Source organism: Capra hircus, chromosome 25 (genome assembly GCF_001704415.2).
Source record: "Capra hircus breed San Clemente chromosome 25, ASM170441v1, whole genome shotgun sequence".
NCBI classification, from domain to species: Eukaryota; Metazoa; Chordata; class Mammalia; order Artiodactyla; family Bovidae; genus Capra; species Capra hircus.
In genome coordinates, this window is record NC_030832.1 from 2,193,749 (window position 1) to 2,217,603 (window position 23,855).

General features: G+C 51.1%; 1 protein-coding gene and 1 long non-coding RNA gene across 3 annotated transcripts; both read left to right on the forward strand.

Moving 5' to 3' along the window:
- LOC102186545 lies at nucleotides 7,360–9,128 on the forward strand. The gene is made up of 4 exons (XR_311067.3): nucleotides 7,360–7,527; nucleotides 7,882–7,942; nucleotides 8,617–8,762; nucleotides 8,953–9,128. It is a non-coding gene; the product is annotated as an uncharacterized LOC102186545 (long non-coding RNA).
- FLYWCH2 (FLYWCH family member 2) lies at nucleotides 14,166–20,568 on the forward strand. Of its 2 annotated transcripts, none has more exons than XM_018040153.1 (3): nucleotides 14,166–14,337; nucleotides 18,640–19,068; nucleotides 20,249–20,568. In XM_018040153.1, exons 2-3 carry the CDS (start codon nucleotides 18,738–18,740, stop codon nucleotides 20,350–20,352), a joined length of 435 nt encoding a protein of 144 aa, XP_017895642.1. In that variant the 5' UTR covers nucleotides 14,166–14,337; nucleotides 18,640–18,737; the 3' UTR covers nucleotides 20,353–20,568. The 2 variants fall into 2 exon arrangements, with proteins under 2 accessions (XP_017895642.1, XP_017895643.1); XM_018040154.1 differs by lacking the exon at nucleotides 14,166–14,337 and adding an exon at nucleotides 16,441–16,482.

A 23,855-nucleotide genomic window follows, 5' to 3' on the forward strand; every position in this document is an offset into this window, starting at 1 on the left:
AGGCAGGCCAGTCGTCCGGGTTATCTGTTTGGGGTGGGGGTGGGGGCAGCCTATACCAGCAGCCACTTAATGAACTGTGGCCCCTTTGACTTTGTATCTGATGTTACTAGGTTTTCTTTGTAATCGTGGAAAGATAACTCACCTCATATGCTGGAGCGGGGCAACCTACTGCTTGGTGTAGGAGCTGTAGCTTTGGCTTAAAGGTGCCAGGGCTGATGTAATCTTACCTTGAACTCCTGGCAAGTGCTTCCTGGAGTTGGACGCACCTTTGGAGTGATTTATGGTAAAGTGGAAAAGCCTGTCCTTTCTGGGCTTAAGCTGATATTTCCCAGGTGAGGGTGAAGGGTGATAGTTTCTTAAAACCTATTACCTTCAGTAAGACCCTTTCCTGTAACAAAATTCTCGATGATATTCTTCCCAAGAGATAGGAGGGTAGGAGGTGGGGCACAATCTTTCAAAAAATGATATAATATCCTGAGGACCCAAGATAAACACTGATTAGAATTAAATGGGTTCAAGATGGCAGACAAGTCAAATTTGACTAGAATTGATCCTCAGTATACACTCATTTTAACATATCAGTGAGCTAGATGACCCACGGAGAGGCCCCATGACAGTTCAAGGCCAACCATCAAAGACCAAAAACTGTGCAGTGGTCCAATTCCTGGAAATCTCTGCCCCTTGCCCAAATTAGTTGGAAGAATCCTCCCACTCATTAGCCTATGAAATTACCCAGTCCATAAAAGCTAACTACACCACCTTGTGAGGCTGCACTCACCCTCTGAGATGGCCCACACTCTGTGGATTGAGTTTCTCTCTAAATAAATTAACTTTTACATATCACTATCTCTCGCTGAGATTTTTTTTTTAGTTTATTGATTTAATTGGAGGACAATCACTTCACAACAATGTGGTAGCCCCTGCCACACGACAGGGACCAGCCACAGGTGCACGTTTGCACCCCCGCCCCGCCATCCTGATCTACTGAGTTCTTTTTGCCATGAGACACCAAGAATCTGAGCTTCATTAGGTCCTGAAACCAGGTGTGTAATCTCAGTTGGAAAGCTGTGGGTTAGAGTCCCAAGCAGGGTTTTGGCTGGGTTCAAACCCCAGCACATGGGTTCAAGTCCCAATCTGAGGTGAATAGTTTCACCTGTATTTACTGAATATTTCGTGCTAAGTTCTGTATGTGAATCACTGCATTTAATGCTTGTGAGAACGTCCTATTCCTATGAGAAAGGGATGAATTATGAGAACTACGAGTTTATTTACATATCCACAGTCTATGTGCTCTGTTGTTCAGTTGTGTCCAACTCTTTGCAACCCCATGGACCGTAGTCCACCAGGCTCCTCTGTCTATGGAATTTCCCAGGCAAGAATACTGGAGCAGATTGCCATTTCCTACTCCAGGGGGATCTCCCCAACCCAGGGATCAAACCCGCATCTCCTGCATTAGCAGGTGGATTCTTTACCACTGTGCAACCTGGGAAACCTACATATCCACAGTACAGTTTTCAAAATAAAGTAACATTGAAATAATCCACAAACTTTATATAGAGGTGTTATCCATTGTTCTGATAATATCCTGAATAGCAAAAGAAAATTCAAAATCATAAATGTTGTGTTCTTAGACATCTTAATCCAGAAGGGTTGCAGATTCTTTGTAATTCGTGGCGTTACCATCTTTGAAAAGTACAAGCCATTTATTTTGTAGAAGGTCCCTCAATGTGGGTATGTCTGATGTTTCATCATAGTTTTAAAATGCAGGTTACACATTTTTGGCAGGAAGACCAGGGAAGTGTTACATGTTCTCAGTGTACAGTAGGAAGAGACACGTTCTGCCCAGTAGCTTCATTACTGCCAACACTGATCTGATTCAGGTCATTTAGTTAAGAAGGAGTGGACCAATTTTCTCATGAAATTTCTAGTTTGTGAAAGTGAAAAGGTGTAAAAGTGTTTGTTGTTCAGTGATGTCCAACTCTTTTCAACCCTGTGGACTATAGCCCACCGTGCTCCTCTGTCCATGAAATTCTCTAGGCAAGAAAACTGAAATAGATAGCCATTCCCTTCTTCAGGGGATCTTCCCAACCCAGGGGTCAAACCCAGGTCTGCATCGCAGGCGGATTCTTTACTATCTGAGCCACCAGGGAAGCCCCACTCTTTTATATATGAGCACCTAAATTGTTTCCAGTGTTTTGTGATCACAAACCATGCTGCAATGAGTAACCAGGGGCATACATATTTTCATATTTGTTGGGGTGTATATCTTCAAGGTAGGCTTCCCAGATGGGTCAGTGGTAAAGAATCTGCCTGTAATGCAGGAGACCGGGGTTCGATTCCGATCTGGAAGATCCCCTGGAGGAGGAAATGGCGATCCCTTCAGTGTTCCTTTTTTTTTTTTTTTTCACCCTCCAGTATTGTTGCCTGGAAAATCCGATGGACAGAGGAGCCTATTAGGCTACAAGACTATAGCGTTGCAACAGTATCTTCAAGGGAAATTCCTAGAAGTTGGATTGCTAGGGCAAAAGGTAAAGACAAATGTAGTTTTGTTAGTAAGGACTGATCCCTCTCCGTAAGGGTTGTACCAGTTTGCATTCCCACTGGCAGAATATGAGAGGGCCTGTTTCCCACTGCTTTACCAATGGACTACCTTGCAGTGCTTTTCCATTTTGGCTAACCTCATAGGTCAGGAGTGTTACTACAGTGTAGTTGTTTTGTGTGTGGTAAAGTGCACATGAATATAAATTTTACCATTTAAACTAATTTCTGAATGTACAATTCTGTGGCATTAAATACATTCATGGTGTTGTGCGACCATCACCACTATCCATTTCCAGAACTTTTTCATCCCCCAACTCTGTACTTGTTAAACAATAACTACTTCCTACCCTCTCAGTTCAGTTCAGTCGCTCAGTCATGTCCAACTCTTTGTGACCCCATGAATCACAGTACGCCAGGCCTCCTTGTCCATCACCAACTCCCAGAGTTCACCCAAACTCATGTCCATCGAGTCGGTGATGCCACCCAGCCATCTCATCCTCTGTCGTCCCCTTCTCGTCCTGCCCCCAATCCCTCCCAGCATCAGGGTCTTTTCCAATGAGTCAACTCTTCGCATGAGGTGCCCAAAGTACTGGAGTTTCAGCTTCAGCATCAGTCCTTCCAGTGAACATCCAGGACTAATCTTTAAGATGGACTGGTTGGATCTCCTTGCAGTCCAAGGGACTCTTAAGAGACTTCTCCAACACCACAGTTCAAAAGCATCAATTCTTTGGCGCTCAGCTTTCTTCACAGTCCAACTCTCACATCCACACATGACCATGGAAAAACCATAGGCTTGACTAGATGGACCTTTGTTGGCAAAGTATTATCTCTGCTTTTCAATATACTATCTAGGTTGGTCATAACTTTTCTTCCAAGGAGTAAGCGTCTTTTAATTTCATGGCTGCAATCACCATCTGCAGTGATTTTGGAGCCCCCCAAAAAATAAAGTCTGACACTGTTTCCACTGTTTCCCCATGTATTTCCCATGAAGTGATGGGACCGGCTGCCATGATCTTCATTTTCTGAATGTTGAGCTTTAAGCCAACTTTTTTGCTCTCTTTCACTTTCCTACCCCCTAGCCCTTGGTAAACTATTTTTCTCTCTGTGAATTTGCCTATTCTGACTGAAACTGTCCATCCTGGCCAGGCACCACAGTTACCATTGGCATCAGTTATTCTACAACAGGAGATCCTAATAAGGAACATGAAACTAACAAGCCACCGCCAAACAAAAGAACTAACGAAAAGTCAAAAGGAGACACCAGTCCACGTGTCCCCCAGAATCCTTCTTCCTGGAATCCACCTTGGCTGAGCACCGCGCTGGCCACCAAGAAGCACCCTGAGTCAGAAGGACTGGCCAGAAACTAACCCCATCACCATAAACCCCGAGACTGCTGACCTTGAGACCCCTGAGTTCTCTTACCCTGCGGCTCTCTGCCCAGGTACCCCTCCTCAGTAAAGTCTCTAGCTTTGTCAGCATGTGTGTCTCCTCAGACAATTCGTTTCTGAGTGTTAGACAACAGCCCACTGTCGGGCCCTAGAAGGGGACCCTTTCCTGCATCAGCTCTAGGTTCCTCATCGCTCGATCGGGCCCCTCAGGAGGGCTGTTCTCTTGCTGCCTGCGCATGCCCTGTGCATGCCTGCTTCACTTGCATCTTAAGCTCAAGACTGACCTTCTTACGTACTTGCCCCCAGGACCCAGCTAGTGACTGTTCCTATTAAAGGGGCACTAGGAAGTGTGCCAGGGAGCCAAGGCTGCCACTTTATCCTGCCCAGTGTCAACCCCACATGGTGAGGTGGTTGCCCCAGGACCTTGCTCAGACATGTAAGTGAAAGTTGCTCACTTGTGTCCAATTCTTAGCAACCCCATGGACTGTATAGCCTGCCAGGCTCCTCATCCATGGAATTTTCCAGGAAAGTATACTGAAGTGGGTAGCCATTTCCTTCCTAACCCAGGGATCAAACCCAGGTCTCCTGCATTAAGATTCTTTACTGTCTGAGCCACTAGGAAAGGCTCAGATGTGTTAAGATCCCCCCCGTTCATTAAACCACTGACGTCTCTGTTGCTGATGCAGGCTGTTTCTGCATTCTTAAAGCTGGGAAAGTATGTTAGGCCTGCTGTGTGCGCCCCAGCACTCACAGGGTGGAGTCTATCTGTCCTTTCGAACCCATCTTATTGTACTTAGCATAATGTTTCTAAGGTTTATGTTGTAGCACGTGTCAGCATTTTTTATGACAATAATGCCCCGTTGAATGTATATATATCCCATTTTGTTTACCCATGCATTCACTGATGGACTTTTGAGTTGTTTCTACCTTGTGGCTATTGTGAATAGTGCTGCTGTCAACATTAGTATGCAGGTTACCGTGGGGACAAGTGTTTTCATTTCTGGACTCTACAGACAGTCTCCTCTCCAGGCTCCCAGCCTCTGGGCTTCCCCTTCAATCTTCATGAAACCTCGTAAAAGATTGTTTTTTTTAATTAAAAAATTGTATTTATTTATTTATTTTGGTCCATGCTAGGTCTTCGTTGCTGCTCAGGTTTTTTCCTGGCTGCAGCGAGTAGGGGCTACTCACTAGTTGCAGTGCCCTGGCTTCTCATTGCAGTGGCTTCTCTTGTTGCCGCTCCTGGGCTCTAGAGCACAGGCTCAGCAGTTTTGCCGCTTGGGCTCAGTTGCTCCACCGCGTGTGGGATCTTCCCGGATCAGGGATCAAACCCGCGTCTCAAGCAATGGTAGGCAGATTCTTTACCCCTGAGCCACCAGGGAAGTCCCCAGAAAGATTTCTTAATTTTTCCTTGAAATGTAATTTGTATCCTACAGTGTAACGTGTTGACTAGTGGCCCCTCCAAACTTCGTGTTCATCTGAACCTCAGAATGTGATTTTGTTTAGAGCCAGGGGCTTGGCAGAGGTAACTAGTGAAGGATCTCCAGACAAAATCACCATGAGTTGAGAGAGGAGACGGATGCACAGGAGAGAAGGCTGTAGGAAGATGGAGGCAGAGATAAGAGGGATGCAAACACAAACCAAGGGATGCCAGCAGCCACCAGGTGCTGGGAGGGCTGGGAGACTCCTCCCCCAGGGCCTCTGGAAGGGTGGGAGACTGCAATGCCTCAAGTTAGGACTTCTGGCCTCCAGACTGCAGGAGACAAATTCCTGTTGTTTGAGCCACGTTGTGGCAATTTGTTACAGCAACCCTGGGAAGCTCACGCATACAGGTAAGCCACATACCAGGATGTACTGTGCTCCCCACCCCTTTCTTCTCCGGGTGGATGTTCTCTGCAACTTGCGGGTTTCTAGAGCTTTTTTAGAGCACTACCTTTATTTCTTAGCAGTTGAGGCTTCATGAAAATTCAAATGAAGTATGACACTTTTTTAATCTTAAAAAAAAAAACTGAGGGGAAAAAAACCCCTAAACACTGAAAATAAAAGACCAACCAATCAAAATCCCATCACTTAAAAATTACAAATGTATTTCATAAAATATAAACATAATTTCATTAAAATACAAACATTTTATATAAATATTTTATATTTTATAAAAGACCAACCAATCAAAATCCTATCACTTAAAAGTATAAGCATATTTCATAAAAATGTAAACATTTTATAAAATAAGCATGTTATAAAATATAAATGTATTTTATTAAAATATAAATATTTTATAAAAATGCAAACGTTCTTAATAAAAATGTAATCGTATTTTACAAAAATATAAAGTGGCACTCCCTCAGCTGGTACCCCACACCGCAGAGCCCTCGGAGCGTTGGTGGGAGCCGCTCCCTGGAGAGGCCACAGAGCATGATGCCAGCTGAAGGTCAGAAGGAGACATCCATGCATGCATAGTATTGGCACAAATTCATAATATGAAAAAAATGAGATAAACCTAAATGTCCATCTATAGGATATTACTTAAAGTAACAGTGAAAAAACCTTGCATTAAAAGAGCAACTCTGTTCTCCCGGTTGTCAAGGCACATGCATCAGGCAGTCTGTATTCTCTGCCAACATAGGAAAGTAGATGATACATGGGTGGTGGGTGGTGGATGGTAAGATGAGGGGTGTTTTGTATGTGTCAGAGACTCCGGGCTTTGCCCTGCAGGACCTGTCCCCAGAAAGCCTCAGGCTTCCTCCTGCTAGCTAGCCCTCCCCAGGACACAGCCCTCCTCAAGTCACTGCCCTCCCAAGACCAATTGTCACCTCCTCCAGGAAGTCTCCCAGGACTGAAGGCTCCTGGCTGGGACCTCCCAGAGTAAATGTCTGCTGCCAAACCTATTGGCTACAGGGATTCTGATCAGTAGGAGCTGGAGGCTACTGAGTGGGGAGGGACTGGACTCAGCGGCCGGACTTGCAGCTGTGTTTACGCACGAGCTCAGCCTCCTCTCCAGAGAGCTCCAAGTTCTGGGGTCTTTGGCTCCATTTTCTGCAGTCTGCGGCCTACAGCCTCTCCAAGCCTCCTTTACCAGCTGCGTGGGAAGCCCGCCCAAGTGCTGGGCACCCCCTCTCCCCCTCATCTGCACCCGTGGAGCCCTGAGTTGTCTCACAGCTGGTACCTTTAAAAGCTTTTGTTGCAGAGCAGACGAAAGAGAACAAACCATTGCTTCCCAGTGGCGGTAGTGGTAAAAAACCCGCCTGCCAATACAGGAGATGTGAGAGACGCAGGTTTGATCTCTGGGTTGAGAAAAGCCTCTGGAGCGGGGCGCGGCAATCCACTCCGGTATTCTTGCCTGTAGAATCCCATGGACAGAGGAGCCTGGCAGGCTACCGCCCATAGGGGTCACAAAGAGTCGGCCACAACTGAGCAACTACGCATGCATGATCTCGGAACCGTGCTTTCCGGGAAGCTACTGCTTTTCTGAGAAGCTGTGGTGGTGCGGTGCGGGGCGTGGGAGGGAGGAGAAAGGAAATAGCAGTACCAAGTCCATTTGCTGATCTGGCCTAGTTAGAGCTGAGAGTCAGAGAGGAGAGAGCTCGGCTTCCTTCAAAAGGTGAGGGGGTGCCAGACTGGGGACCCGAGTGGGATTGCTGATCCACCAACACGTGGGGGTACCTTTGAACAGGCTCGGGGTGGGGGCAGTTGGGCAGGAAGTCGGGGGGAGGGGAACTAGATGCTCCTTTCTCCAGACCCAGCAATCCCTGGGGTGGCCCAGCCTACACCCCAGTCACCTTCCAGCGGACCCCCATCCCCCCAAGGTCAGCTCCAGGCAAGTGGCACTTGTCTCTTGTCTGGGCGACCCCTCCAGAAGGGTTTGGGGAGGGGCCTCAGTCTCTGCGGGAGGAGCCGGGGGACCTTGGGGGAGTCAGAGTGTGTGGGAAGGAAGATGACAGGTGTCCCCCTACAGGGGTGAACTCTGATACCTTGAGAAGATGACAGACGTGAAAAACGGGATAATCTTCTTCATGGTGAGAGACAAGTCCACCCCTCAAAACCAGCCGGACCTGACCAGGCCCAGCCAACAGCTACCGGCACAAGAGCAAGACCCTGGTTGTTTCCAGAACAGATAAAGTCTCCAGGGACCTGGGGGTGAGGGTGGAGGGACTGCTTCCCTTGGACTGAGACCCCAGCACATCCCCAGCGACAGACCAGGAGGTTCAGGGGACCTGAGGGACCCCTCAGCCCCCACCCCCTGCTGGGAGCCTGGGTCTGGCTTGAGGAGCGAGAGTGCCCCCCTCGCCCCAGACCCTAGAGCCCATGCCTGGCTCACCCAGAAGGGCTCCCCCCAGGCAGTCCTGTCCCAGGTGCCCCCCACCCTGTGGGCAGTTGTTTCCTCCCACCAGTCCAGGAGGCAGAGGGTGCCGTCTCCATGAGGGCCAAGTCGCTGCCCTGAAATTACTGGATTGTTACTGCAGAGGGAGGGGCAAGGCCGGCATCTGCCTTACAGCTTATTCTTTCTGCTCAGCTGGGGGTGGGGGGGCAGGGATGGGGCCATCTCGTTGAGCGGCCCTGTCTTTTCTCTGGTTCCTGCACCTTCTCCCGTCAGTCTGGGACCCCGAGCCCCACAATCCCCTCACTGTCTCCATCCTGTGGGGTCACCCTGGTATCACTCAGGTCACCTGACCTCATTCCCCCCTTATAGGCAAAAGGTTCTATGTCTGTGGGTTTGATGGTCATAGGGCCTGCGGTGTGGCCTGCTGCGCTAGTGGTGCTCGCTGGGATAGCCGTTTACGCCTGGAAGAGGAGCACTGAAAGACCGTGCCCTCAGAAGTCCTAGGTTGACCGCAGGTAGGGATGGGGAGTGTGTGAGTAAGAGGGAGGTCTGAGTGTGGTTTGGGGGAGGCACAGGTGCGGCGGGAAGAAGGTGGTGGGACTCCCTCCATTGGCCTGTAGCCCTAGTGGCCCCACCCAACTGGCCACCTTTGTCCTCCTGTGGTCAGTTCTGGGCCCTGCCTGACCCCACCTGCTTCTCTTGCAGGTAAAAATGAACAAGAACCCTAAAATGTATTGAAAGGAATTCTCTCCCAGCTCCCTGCAGACTGGAGAGTCCACTTTCCTGGGGTCAGGAATTCTTTGAAGCAACATTTTATCTTTGGGGTTTGAGCAAAATTAACTTGTGGGTAAAAAAATAAATTCATCGAATGTGCCTGACTCTGTTACAGAACTGGTCTCTGAATCCCAGGATTCAGGGTCCTTGGAGGCCCAGCTCTAACCTGAGCAGCCCTGAACCATCCCCACCCCAACCAGGCTCCAGGGCTGCCTGGCCCGGGTCACCTCTCAGCCCATGGGGAGCCCTTTGGGGCCTCTGTGCTCTGAAGCCCTGACAAGGAAAAAGCACCCTGCTTTTCCTCTCCTGCGCTCACAGTCACACACCAACAATTCTCACACCAGATATGTGGGATTTATCACACCTGCCTGTTTTCCGATTTACTGTGGACAACAGCTGAGATTTTTATGACAACTATGCTTTGATTGATTTTACTGACATAGAGTTGATTTGCAATGCAGTGTTAATTCCTGCTGTTGTACAGCAAAGTGATTCCCTTATACACACATATATATACTCTTTTTCATATTCTTTCCTGTTATGATTTATTACAGGATATTGAATATAGTTGCCTGTGCTATACAGCAGGACCTTGTTGTTTATCCAGCTTGCATATAATAATTTGCATCTGCTAATCCAAAACTCCCACATTTATTATTTTTTCTTTTCTTTTTCTTTTTATCTGCTGTGCCATGTGGCAGCGTGCGGGATCCTAGTTCCCCGAACAGAGATCAATCAAACCTGTGCCCCCTGCAATGGAATCATGAACTCCTAAACACCACAGGGAATTCTCTGGGTTTTTTTTTTTTTTTCTTTTCTTTTTTAACTGAGATTTAATTCACATGCCATAATATTCACCATTTTTTATTTAAACAAAAAATTTTTGGCCACACAGCTTGCAGGATTTCAGTTCCCCCACCAGGGGTGGAATTCCCCTCCTGCCACCACACCCCTGCAGGGCTGTGAAAGCCCTGAATCCTAACCACTAGCTGCTGCTGCTGCTAAGTTGCTTCAGTCATGTCTGACTCTGTGCGACCCCATAGACGGAAGCCCACCAGACTCCCCCGTCCCCAGGATTCTCTGGGCAAGAACACTGGATTGGGTTGCCATTTCCTTCTCCAATGCATGAAAGTGAAAAGTGAAAGGGAAGTCGCTCAGTCGTGTCCGATTCTTAGCGACCCCATGGACTGCAGCCTACCAGGCTCTTCCATCCATGGGATTTTCCAGGCAAGAGTACTGGAGTGGGGTGCCATTGCCTTCTCCGCCTAACCACTAGACCAACAGGGAATTCCCAGTATTCACCATTTTAGAGTATACAGCTTTGTGGCTTTTATTAATAGTATATTTACAACCGTCACCATTATCTAATTACAGAATGCCGTCATAACCCCCAAAGAAACCCAGTCCCCTTTCAGCGGTCACTCCTCGTGTTCCCCCCAGATCTCTCAGCCCCCGCCGTTACTAGTCTACTTTCTGTGTCTATGGATTTGCCTTTTCTCTGCGTTTCACATAAATGGAACACGCTGTATTTGTCATTTACTGTCTGGCTTCTTTCACCCAGCGGTGAGGTCTCCCAGGTTCGTCCACGGTGTACAGCTATCTGTATTTGGTCCCTTATTATGGTGGCTCAGACAGTAAAGACTGCACGAAATGCGGGAGACCCGGGTTCCATCCCTGGGTTGGGAAGATCCCCTGGAGAGGGAAATGGCAACCCACTCCAGTATTGTTGCCTGGAGAATTCCACAGACAGAGGAGCGCGGCAGACTACAAGTCCATAGGGTCACAAAGAGTCGGACACCCCTGAAGCGACTTAGCACAGACACAGCACATGGCTGAGTAACGCTGCTTTGAGGGATAGCCAGCATTTATTTATCCACATATCAGTGAATGGACATCTGAGTCACGTCATATTTGTTTGACTGTTATAAATACGTCAAAAAGCCTGAGGCTAAATCCGGGTCACCTAGGTAGGCCAAAGACTGAAACTGGCCCTGGAACAACTATGTCAGAGGATAAACAGGAGGTCTAATTATTCAGTAATGGGGTGGGGGGAACGGGAGACCAGAGAAACCAAACAGCCCTTCTGTGTACGCGACCACTGTGCTTGTCCCAGGGGAGGTCCCATGGGGGTCCCATGCTGTCCCATGGAGAGTAGACCCACGTTTCCCACCCGTGGACACTCTGCAGCTGATGCTCCTGGTGGCAAGGAAGGGGCGCCTGGGGGTGCCATCTGAGCCAGCCGACTTCGGGGGCCCACCCGGGTCCTTTGAGGCCTGGGCACCGGCTCTAACTTGTCTTCTGCAGGGGTTGGGGGAGGGTGGTGATTCATCCAGGAAGGATCTCTGATGACCCGGCAGATGGCTGGCTATCTGAAGAACACAGGTGATATCCTTCACTCCAGAGTCCTCCGACATCAAGCTCAATGCCAATTGCAGGCCCCTCTTCCTCTCCTTCCTCTTTCTTTCCTCCCTCCCTTCTCTCTTCCTTTCACAACACTTACTTTTTACAAAAGCAATGTCCTTGAAGTACAGTTGACACAGAATAAAATTTTCCCTTTGGAAATACATATTAGTCACTATTAGACATGTATTTGTTGAATACATAAATCCCAGGGGATTTCCCTGGTGGTCCAGTGCTTAAGATTCCCAGCTTCTACTGCAGGGAACATGGACTTGATCTGTGGTCAGGGAATTAAGATCCCACAAGCCGAAAAAAACTATTTATTAGGGGTAATGAGAAATTCAATTTTCAATCAATTAAAATTATAGACAGGCCCCTAAGTATTATCAGGGTTTTGAAACAATTTGGCAATATATTATAAAAATAAATAAATTGCAAAACATGAGAGAATCGTGCGGAAAGGGAGAAATTATCAAACCATTAGAAACAAGTCAAAGCAAATGCTGTGAATTGAATTGTGTCCCCACTCCCCACACGAAGAAGTTCAAGTCCTAATCCCCAGTGCTTCTGAATGTGACCTCGTTTAGAAATAAGAACTTTGCCTTTAAGTCCTTAAGATGATCGTGTTAAGATGAAGTTGCTAGTTCAGTTCAGTTCAGTCCCTCAGTCGTGTCCAACTCTTTGCGACCCCATGAATTGCAGCACGCCAGGCCTCCCTGTTCATCACCATCTCCCGGAGTTCACTCAGGCTCACGTCCATCGAGTCCGTGATGCCATCCAGCCATCTCATCCCAGGTCGTCCCCTTCTCCTCCTGCCCCCAATCCCTCCCAGCATCAGAGTCTTTTCCACTGAGTCAGCTCTTCGCATGAGGTGGCCAAAGTACTGGAGCTTCAGCTTTAGCATCATTCCTTCCAAAGAAATCCCAGGGTTGATCTCCTTCAGAATGGACTGGTTGGATCTCCTTGCAGTCCAAGGGACTCTCAAGAGACTTCTCCAACACCACAGTTCAAAAGCATCAATTCTTCAGCGCCCAGCCTTCTTCACAGTCCAACTCTCACATCCATACATGACCACAGGAAAAAACCATAGCCTTGACTAGACGGACCTTAGTCTGCAAAGTAATGTCTCTGCTTTTGAATATGCTATCTAGGTTGGTCATAACTTTTCTTCCAAGGAGTAAGCATCTTTTCATTTCATGGCTGCAGTCACCATCTGCAGTGATTTTGGAGCCCCCCAAAATAAAGTCTGACATTGTTTCCACTGTTTCCCCATCTATTTCCCATGAAGTGATAGGACTGGATGCCATGATCTTCGTTTTCTGAATGTTGAGCTTTAAGCCAACTTTTTCACTCTCCTCTTTCACTTTCAAGAGGCTCTTTAGTTCTTCTTCACTTTCTGCCATAAGGCTGGTGTCATCTGCATATCTGAGGTTATTGATATTTCTCCCGGCAATCTTGATTCCAGCTTGTGTTTCTTCCAGCCCAGCGTTTCTCATGATGTACTCTGCATATAAGTTAAATAAGTCAGTGGACTATTAATAGATAATGGAAAATAAACTTACTAAGGCTTTTGAATGAACGAACCTAGAAAATACCCAGGAAATGACGTGACCCCTGGAGAAAGGATTGGAGGGTGTTGGAAGTCTGGCTGCTGAACCTGAACCAAGGGTGGGGATAGGAATCTGCAGATGGGGAGGCAGGGGCGAGGAGGAAGCTGGGAGTCGTTGGGAGGCAGACACAGGTTCTGCTGATGTTTGGACCTGAGGAGGATACAGGAGAATGTGCGTGAGCTGAAGGACACAGGATGGAGAAGATGCAGAGGACTTAGGAAATGCCTGACATCCCGGGCGGGCAGGCCCCTAAGGGACCTGGACCTGCCCTGCCCAGGGAGCCCAGAAGCAGCCTTAGAGGAAGAGGAGGGAGACGGAGGGCAGGGGTGTCAGGGGAGTGGCATTTTCTAGAGGAATAGTGTCTTCATTCTGTCCACGTGAGGACACGCAGCCAGAAGACTGGGGGCTCCAGCAGGGCTAAGGGCCGGGGTGGGGGCGGCAAGTGGAGGACTGGGAAGGGTTGAGGCGAACAGAGGGCGCAGGCGCGGTGCGGGAGGGGAACAGGGGCGTCGTTGCACCTAGGGCGGGTGAGAGGCAGGGCCGGCCTCAGCTCGGAGGATGCTGGACCACTCGGATCGCCACCCGCCAAGTGTCCAGGAGAGCACTCCCAGGCCTCGCAGCTGCCCGCACCAGAGCAATCCCGGTCCCCGCCACACAGGGTGGTCAGAGAATGAGTGGGCAGTGACTGTGCGCTATGAGTGGGGGCTGGACCTATGGGCGATAGACGGACTAAAAGATAAGTACTGGACCTGTGGGGGTTTGGGGGTACCAGTAGCGAGGAAGAGACCAATGGAGAGTGTTGGACCGAGAATCCAATCAATGCCAAAGATGCTGTGCCCTCAGGGATGCTGGGGGCAGAGAGGAATCAGTGGCTTTGATGAACATAAAGGAAGTTCTTTCTGTTCGCTCAGAAGAACGAAGAGGACGATCGAGGCCCTTAAACAGATGCTCAGGCTTCCTCCGCTTCGGGCCGATGTCAAACACTGGGGGAGGTCTCACGGTCTCAGTTAAACCCACCCTCCAGTCCTGGGAGAGCCCCACCCAGTACCCGCATGGTCCCGCCCCCGCGCGCCGATTGGTCAGACCGCCAGCTCCGCCCCGCGCGGGGAAGACCCGGAGAAACCACTCTGGCCCAAGGAACTGGCACCTCACAAACCCTACTGCGCATGCTCGTTCCTTGACCCCAGCCTGAGGTGACTGCCCAAACCTAGGCGGGGGCCCCCAGACACCGAGGCCGAGGGACCCGCCGCTGCTCGGCCTCCGGAGAGAGAGGGCCCCTCTGCCGTCGCCGCCCGGCCGGTGCCCGGTGAGGACGGGCCCCAGCGGATCGGGGAGGGTCTCAGGTCCCTGCCGGGCTCTCCTGGGGGTCCCCAAGGGCTACTGATGCTGGGGTGGGCGGGGTGCTCCCCACCTCTGCCTCCCGGCACTCAGGCTACCTCCTTGTCCTTCATCCGCGATTCAAGCTCCTTTCTCCTCGTTCCGCCTTGCCCCCAACCATCCCGACCCCAGGACTGAGCCCTCACACCCCAAATCAGGGAACCCCACTCTGGGTTGTCTATCCCTGACCGCGTCCGCCCCACCCAGTACCGCCCCCGCCCTGCACCCAGCCCCTGTCCCGTCCCATCCTTGTGGCTCTAGCGATGCTCACAGGGCTGGCGGTTGGTGGTCTGAGATGTTGGGACAGGGGAGGCACTCAGGGGCTTGGTCAGGAGGGGTGATCATGACGCGGGAGGAGAGAGCTGGGGAGCGGGGGCCATTTGGGCTTAGCATAGACAGGTCTAGGGGCGGAATACAGCCGGTAAGAAGGAGTAAAGCTAACTCTAAGACTACCTTTGGTGATTCTAAGCCATGGTGATTAGGGGAAAGGAGATGTCATTACATGAAATCCCCACTTTGGGGAAACCGTTCCCTGTACACTATCAAGTAGCAATTCTTGACCCTTTTTGGATCTTACTGCTGCTTTGAAAATCTCCCTGTGAGGATTGTACCTGATGCCTAAGTGAACCCATCACCTCACCAGCAGCCCCATCACAGCCCTCCAAGAAGCACATGGGACAATGATTATGGAGTGGCCGAAGAACAGTTCAACTATGAACGAGAGATTAGAAACGTCCTAAGCTGAGGACCCATGACATCAGCCATGTTTCACAAAGTATCAGAATCAAATAGAGTACTGGTTTAAAAAAAAGGTAGATTCTCAGGGCCCTCTCCAGACACACTGAGAAAGAAGTCTGGGGTTGGAGGAGTCCAGGATTGGGCATTTTAAACAAGAATTCTGGAAGATTCTTAGGTATTGTGAAGTTGGAAAACCACTGGTCATAGACTTAATTTCCCTTTTCTTAATACATGCGTTTTATTGAGATAGTTTACATACTGTGAGTTCACTCACAATGTACAATTCAGTGGCTTCTAGTAAATTCACCAAGTTCTACAGCCTTCACCACCATCAGTTTTGGAAATTTTTCATCATTCCAGAAACCCCCATGCTAGTATTAACTCTTCTGGCCCCCATCCCTCCCAACCACAACCCTAGAAAAGCACAAATTTACCTTCTGTCCCTATGGATTTTTCTACTGTATCAATTTTCTAGAGACTTCAGATCATTTTATAGAAATGGAATGTATAATTTGCGATCTTTGATGACAGGCCTTTTTTTCACTCAGCTAATGTTTCCAAGGCTTATTCATGTGTGGCAGGAATTTGTCAAATTATCAAATAATATTCCATTGTGTGGACACATCACATTCTGTTTATTCATTTACCTGTCGATGGATATTTGGGCTGTTTCACTTTTTGGTGTCTATGAATAATGCTGCTGCAAGCATTCTATGTACAAGTTTTTATGTGGACATCAGTTTCCATTTCTCTTGGAGAAACAACTAGGAGTAGAATTGCTGGGTTATATGGTAATTTTATGTTTAACCTTTTGAGAAATTGCCAGATTGTTTTCCAAACTGGCTGCGCCTATATACAGCTCCACCAGCAGTGTATCAAGGCTCTATTTTCTTCTCAACCTCACTATCACTTGTTATTGTCTGTTTTTTGCTTTGTTTTATTAGATCCATCCTAATAGTGTGAAATAGTATCTCATGATCCACGTTCCCCTCACGACTAATGATGTTGAACATCTCATGTGTTTACTGGCCACTTGTATATTTTCTTTGGAGAAAGGCCTTTTCAGATTCTTTGCCCATTTTAAAGTTGAGTTATTTATCTTTTCATTACTGACTTGTAAGTGTTCTTTATAAATTCCAGATGCAGGTCGTTTATCAGATATGTTGTTGTTTTAGTCACTAGGTTGTGTCCGACTCTTTTGCGGCCCCATGGACTATATGCCAGACTCCTCTGTCTACGGGAAATCCCAGGCAAGAATACTGGAGTGGGTTGCTGTTCCCTTCTCCAGGGGATCTTCCCGACCCAGGGATCAAACCCGGGTCTCCTGCATTGGCAGGTGTGTTCCTCACCACTGAACCACCAGGAAAACCCTTTATCAGATACATGATCTGCAAAAATGTTCTCCTATCCTATGGATTGTCTTTTAACTTTCTTGATTGTGAGTCTCTTTGACTCACAAAAGTTTTAAATCTTGATTATGTCCAATTTACATATTTCTTCTTTGGTTGTCTGTACATTTAGTTCTTTGCCTAATCCAACTCTTTTTTTTAAGAGTTTTATCACTAGCTCTCATGTTTAAGCCTGTGGTCATTTAGAGTTAATTTTTTGGATATGGTGTGAGGAAGGGGTGCAACCACCTGGAGTTTCATCCCTGGACCACAAAGGTTTGGGCTAGGCCAGGGATGTGCCCCAGGGCCAATCAGGGGCCTGGGGGCGGGGCTTCCCACCATAACCCTTTCCTGCCCAGGGAGGCACTGACAGCATCTTTTCTGCTGGACCCTGTGTTCCCCCAGACCCCGGATACCACCATATTGCCCACCCTGTGGGGCAGGGTGGGCAGAGCTGGGAAGGACCACATGGGAGGGGCAGGGGTTGGCTCATCCAGAAGCTGGACCAGGGACAGGAGAGATAATAAGACATAATCCTAGGGGTGCCAGTGGTCAGGGGACTTGCTACCAGGCAGCATAGACCTGAGGACAACCCCCCTGGAGTCCTCCCTGTCACAGTGGGAGGTTTCTGCTCTCATGTCTAATTGTCAGGGGAACTTGTCGGGGGCAAGACACCCCAACCACACATTGATCTTGCACTTCAGGCTCCTGTCATGGGTGATGGGGTCTTGGAAGACTATGAAGTGAGGGGCATGGACCCTTCAAGCCATATGAGTTTGTTGTTCAGTTGCTCAGTCGTGTCCGACTCTTTGCAACCGTATGGACTGCAAACTCAAAGAAACAGTTCAAAGCCAGGTTGGAAAAGCAGGTCCAGGGGGGCAGGTAAGAGTACAGGCTTCACTGCCCCCTGGTTTCTGGACAGGGTACATGAGATGTCTGCCAAGGTGACAGCCTTGTTTCTGGGCTAAACTGAGAAAGACCCTCACCATCTGCCCACTACCCAGTAACCCCCAACAGACACCCCCACACTGATGCCCCAGGGCCCGGGTCTCCAGGCCAACCCTGCCCCTGTCAGCCATCTTTTGTGCTTCTCCAGACCAGCAGCCAGGGAACCCTCAGTGACCACAGCTCCTCTGGACACCTCCACAGCCTTGTCCCCACTCAGCTGGGGCAGCACCAGCACCAGCTCAGACAGAAGTCGCTGCCCTCGTGGGGCCCTGGCATCTCCTAGCCCTGGGGGCCCGGGCCTCTGGCCTGGGATGGGGACTGGATCTATTTGTGAATCCAGAGTCCGGCCTCCCAGGGCCAGGCTCCCCTCTGGGGCCTGCAGAGTGCCCTGGGGGCCCAGCCCCCACTCCTGGTGACACAGACAGAGTGTCGGGGTGAAGGGCAGCAGACTTTCTGGGAGGGTCGGTGACCTGAGCTCACATCCCCCAAGTGCTTTTCCCCGACGCCCGTTGCTCAGGGAGACCGGCTCCCGTCATCCTGGACCAGGTAGCCCAGGCGCAATGCGGGGCGGGCCCTGGGCCAGCTCGACCGGACCCGCAGCTATGCTCCATGGCCGTGTGCCTCCGTGGTCTCATCTGTAACCTGGGGCGATGAGAACAACTTCCATAACATGGAGTGAAGGTTAAATGGGACAAACCCGTGGAAGCACTCGACCCCGAGCTCAGCACCTGTGGGCCTGGATTCCTAGTAACTCACAGCTGTCAGTACCTTGGTCATCCCAACAGCCCCTGGAGAGCCCTGTTTCTGGCCCATTTTACAGTTGGGGAGTGAGGTTTGGCTGGGGGAGGTGATGGTCCCAAGGCTGCCAAGACAGCAGACATGCTGGCCCGGGTTCTCCAGCTCCATTCAGGTCCTTCCCCAAGGTGGGAGCGGGCGTGGGGGGCCCAGGGCAGCCCCACCTGCCCTATCCTCCAGCCCAGATTCCTCTTGAACCCTGGCCCAAGGGCCCCTCCACTGATGGGATTTTTTTTTCCCATGTGAGATCTTAGTTCCCCAACCAGGGATCAAACGTATGTCTCCTGCATTAGAAGCCCAGAGTCTTATCCACTGGACTGCCAGGGATGTCCCCGCTGATGGGATTTTGTCTCCTCCCTTAGGACAGAGCCCCTGGACTGCCAGGTTCCTTGCAGGGAGGTGGAGGACAAATCCTACTGAGACCTGAGCGTGGCCTGGGGGCCCGGCCGCCCATCCCAGAATGCCCCTGCCCGAGTCCAGCGAGCAGGAGGGCGAGAGTGTAAAGGCCGGCCAGGAGCCCACCCCTGAACCCCCTGAGCCGGGCACAGATGTTGTCCCCGCAGCCCCCAAGAAACCCAGGAAGTTCTCCAAACTGGTCCTGCTGACGGCCTCCAAGGACAGTGCCAAAGTGGAAGGGGCCAAGCGCAAAGGCGTGCACTGCATCATGTCCCTGGGGGTGCCTGGCCCTGCCACCCTCGCCAAAGCCCTCCTGAAGATCCATCCTGAGGCTCAGCGGGCCATCGAGGCCGCCCCCCAGGAGCCTGAACAGAAACGCAGCAAGCTGGACACAGGTGAGGCCTGGGCCCAGCACGCAGTACAGGAGCAGGGCCTTCTTAGGGCCGAAGTCAGGGGGACCGCCAGGCTTGGCTGGCCTGGAGAGGGTGCATGTGCTGTGGGCATTGTGTGTCTGTCTAAACACATCTCGGTGTGAATCTCTGCGTGTCTGTAGGCCTCCATGCACACGTGCATGTGTGTGTGTGTGTGTGTGTCTAAGGTTCTGTCTGTTTACATGTGTATTTGCCTAGAAGGGTAACTTTGTGTGGGTCCTTGTGTGTCTGTGTTCCTGGGCCTATTTGTCTCCTATTTCTACATTTACATATTCATGTGTCTTTTTCATGAGATGGGGGCATCCCCAGCCACCAGCCTAGAGTTCTCAGGGAACCTAAGGGACCCCTCAGACTCCATCGCCTGCTAGACGGGGCCATCCTCAGGGAGTCAGGGAACCCGGAGCCCAGAGGCCCCTCTGCATGGGGCCCGGCTCACCTTGAGCCCTTCCGCTGGCCTGTTCCATGTCCACCTGCCTCTGTGGGGGGAGAGGGTCCTTCCTGGTGACCTGTGGGGAGGCAGGGCTCAGAGGAGCAAAGTCACCGCCCTGAGGTCATCAGTCGGTCGCTGCAAAGGATGGGGGTGGGGAGCATCTGGCTCAGAGCCCGTTTCTCCAGCTGGGCTGGGTGGGACAGGCCATCCCGGGGCTCCCTCCACACCAGCTGAGACCTCTGCTCACTTCTCAGATCATCCTGGGCTCTGGAGCCAAGTAGGCCTCAACCCATAGGGAGCCTTTGTGAGAATTAGGACAAATCTACCTTCCTCGGACGCAGAGATGGGGCGTGGAACAGGGGCTACACGCAGGCCCCCAGGCGCCCCTGGGCAGGCGCTCATGGGCACCCTCGGCCTGCCCCTCCACCTTTACCTCCAGACCTGTCCGCAACGCTTCCCGCCCCTGGCCAGGCAGCAGGGGTAGCAGCGGCTTCCTGGTGCTCAGCCCAGAATTGGCCTGAAGTCTTCTGGAAACAACCTCTGTGTCCCCCGGCCAGTGGCCTTTGCGAGCATGTCCGGAGTCAGCAGTTACTTCTCTAAGTCAGCCAATAGCTCCGCACCCCTCCCCTGGCAGCTGGGACCCCCAGGTTTGCCCCCCACCCTTCCACCCCTTGTTCCTTTGACAACAGCCTGACCCATCCCCTTCTCTTCCAGATGGAAAAGAAGACGGAAGCTTAGCAGGCCCTTCTGCCTCCAGCCCCTCAGTGGACGGGGAGGAGTCCACCTCGGTCCCCGTCGAGCCCAGGGCGGCCCCGTAGCCCTGACAACCGAGGGTGCGTCCTGCCCGGGTCAGTGATCTTGGCTGCGGCTTCTACATGTTCCACTGGGCTTCTCCTGGGGCCCAGCCCCTGACTGGTTTTCACTTTCAGCACTGTAATTTTTTCCCCCTTGATCAAGCATAATTTACTTTTGTAGCAAAAAAAAAAAAATTTTTTTAAGAGAATAAAAGATGCTGTACACTAGGTCCCATCATAGATAGGCTTTTACAATTCCATGATTCGGGATCCTTTGAGACCCCAGCTCCAACCACCACCGCCCCCCGTCCCCCTCCCCGCTCACCGTCCCCCTCCTCCCAGCCCCCACCCCAGGGCCTCCCTTCTAGCACTTACCTCGCCCTTCCTGGCCTGGACCATCTCAGAACCCGGAGGGCTCTGCAAGGGCCTCCATGCCCCAGGGCCTCACACCCCTGGGCCTCTTCAGCATCGACATCCAGCCTCTGATCCAGAGATGAGGTGGAGACTCGGAGGCCTCCTCTTTCTGCCGCCTTTGGTCTCCAGCCCAGAACCCCTGGGAAGTGGATCCTGCCTGTCCCTGGCTCTCCCTCCAGAGCCAGTCCACAGGAGGCCTCAGCCCGCTCCTTTCTCCTGGACCCTCAGAAAGGCTGCCTCCTCCAGGGAGCCGCACAGGACTGACAGCCCCCCTGCACAGGGGCCCTGACGTTCATGGCAGCCCCAGGCTCTGCTGAGGAGGAGGTGGGCCTGCAGTCTGAGGGGGCACCCCAACAGCAGTGTATGGTGCCCCATTGTGTTTCCTCTGGGTGGTGTGGGGGCCGAGGTAGATTCTTGGGAGCCTGAGCACCCCGCCTCCAGGTCTCTGTAGTGCTGGCCTGCTGTTGCCCTCCTTCAACCAGAAGTCGGGGTTCCCTGAGAAAAGGTGTCAGCCTGGAGAAAGAAATGGCAACCCACTCCAGTGTTCTTGCCTGGAGAATTCCATGGACAGAGGAGCCTGGCGGGCGACAGTCCATGGGGTCATGACTGAGCGACTGACATCTTCAAGACGCTTCAGCCCACGTGCTCCTCATCATTTGGAAACTGCCTTTGAGCAAAGCGAAATGGATTATTTTTTTTTAAGGCAGAGTTTAGAGGACTTCTGTTTTCAAGCAACATTTTCCAAATTTAATCTGTTATCTGTTGACTCCCTCTTGGGAAAAGTGAGTTACGTGGCATCTTCCTTGCCCAACTCTCCATTCTGCTGTTATTTTTACAGCGAGGTTGTCTGTAACATTTACGTTCTGTACCCATAACTTGGAAAGTTCTTTTGTCTGGATTCTATATTTAAATAGATTCCCATCCCCCACCCTGGTTCTCCTTTCCTGAGGTCTGAGTCATCCCCGTGGTGGGCTGGTTCTGAGGGTGCTGGGGGGCTGGGGGGGACCGTTCGATGGTGGAGCTGCCCTGGAGAAGAGGTGGTGGGGAGAGGAGCTGACCCCTGCCCCTCAGCCTGGTCTCCAGGCAGTCCTGGCCTGGACAGGGTCCCAGCGGGCATCCACTCCCTTGAACTGTGCTGTGGCACAATTGACCCCTTCTGCAACTGCCAGGCAAGGCTGGGAGTGGCACTCGGGGCCCCAGTGAGGGGGCCTGGTTGACTCACTGGTCCCTGGAGGCTGCGTGGGGGAGCAGCAAGGGGGTACCTCCCTCCGGGGGCCCAAGTCGCCCTGCCTGGAAAGTGGTCAGGACTGCGGGGCAGGAAGCCATTGCCAGGATGGGAACCCACAAGCTGGATGTGGAGGTTTTCTTATTTTTTAAATTTTGAAACATTTGGAAACTCCCATAGAAGTTGTACAAGCATGCAGAGAGCACCACCTAGATTCACCTGCCCTCTCCCTCCTGCTGCTTTCTTCCCCCTTGACTTCTTTCTTTAACACACCCAGACCAACATTGTATATTTTATTCTGTCTTACATTCATTTAAATTCATATTTATTTGGTTGCAGCAGGTCTTGGTTGGGGCACACGGGATCTGCTGTGCCCCATGTGGGATCATTAGCTGTGGCACATGGGATCTAGTTCCCTGACCAAGGATCGAACCCAGGTCGGCTACATTGGATGTGCAGAGTCTTAACTGCTGGACTACCAGGAAGTCCCACCTTTGGAGAACCTTATGTCTTCCCAGAGCAGGATACACAGGACCCAGTGGTCAACAGATCACAGCCCAGGCTCCCAGAGCTAGACAGGAAGCACGGAACTTCCTGCGACAAGTCCATGAGAACTGGGGCTAAGGGCTGCCAGAGAAAAGGCCAACAGCTCCTCAGCATATGACAGGGCCCTGGGGAAGCCCTGTGAAGGGAGCTGAAGGGTAAGGACGGCATGCTTGGGAGAGGCAAGACTTGGAGCCAGAGAGAGAAGGACAGGAAGGCCATGGGGCAGGCAGGATGGACAGAGGCTAGTGGCCCAGAGCCCAGGGGCCTAGAGGCCACAGGTAAGTCCAGGTTCATGGAAGGTAGAGGGAGGTGGGGAAGGATTCTCCCAGAGGGGGAACCTAGTCAGCGTGGTTTTACAAAACTCACTGAACACCCAGGAGGAGAACGGATGCGAGGTGCGGTGGGGGCATCCAAAGTGGGAGCTGAGAGAACAGTCAGGAAGCCACCCCACAGACAACTCCCTACCCCGTACCCCAGGGTAGAGGAAAGGGAGGGAGAGGGGAGATGCTGGAAGGGGGCTGAAAAGGGCTCAGCGATGGCGGTCTCTTTCAGGGAACTGGGTTTGAGAGACAGAGGACTGGCCTGCCCAGCCAGTAGCTCAGTGGTAAAGAATCTGCCTGCTAATGCAGGAGACACAGGTTTGAGCCCTGATCTAGGAAGATCCCACATGCCTCAGAGCAACTAAGCCCGTGGGCCACAACTACTGAGCCTGTGCTCTAGAGCTCGGGAGCCACAACTGTTGCCCCCATGATCTGCTATTACTGAAGGCAGAGGGCCCTAGAGCCGGTGCTCTGGAGCAAGTGAGTGAAGTGAATTCGCTCAGTCGTGTCCAACTCTTTGCCATTCCATGGACTGTAGTAGCCTACCAGGGTCCTCCATCCATGGGATTTTCCAGGCAAGAATACTGGAGTGGGTTGCCATTTCCTTCTCCATAAGATCTCCCCGACCCAGGGATTGAACCCAGGTCTCCCGCGTTGTAGGCAGACGCTTTACTGTCTGAGCCACCAGGGAAGTCCTGTCTGGAGCAAGAGAGGCCACCAAAAGTAGAGGCCCCAGCAAAGCAATGAAAAGTAGCCCCCGCCGGCTGCAACTAGAGAAAACCGCTGGCAGTCACAAAGACCCAGCACAGCCATAAATAAATAAACAATAAAATTTTAAAAAATACATAGGATGACGGTACACTTTCTTTTTAAAAATAACTTGCATTGGTCTTTCTTTCAAGCTAAAAATAATGTCATTCATGGTCATGAAATAAATAAGAAAATATTGATTAAGAAAAAATATTACAAATATCTCCAATAATTCCATCACCTAGAGATAGGTTTGTAATAAATATTTTTAT

What these genes read in the sequence shown, in the direction of transcription:
- FLYWCH2 (XM_018040153.1), top strand. Translation starts at nt 18,738, where the DNA reads ATGCCCCTGCCCGAGTCCAGCGAGCAGGAGGGCGAGAGTGTAAAGGCC. An exon ending in ACGCAGCAAGCTGGACACAG is followed by an intron (nt 19,069 to 20,248) that starts GTGAGGCCTGGG and finishes CTTCTCTTCCAG; the next exon opens with ATGGAAAAGAAGACGGAAGC.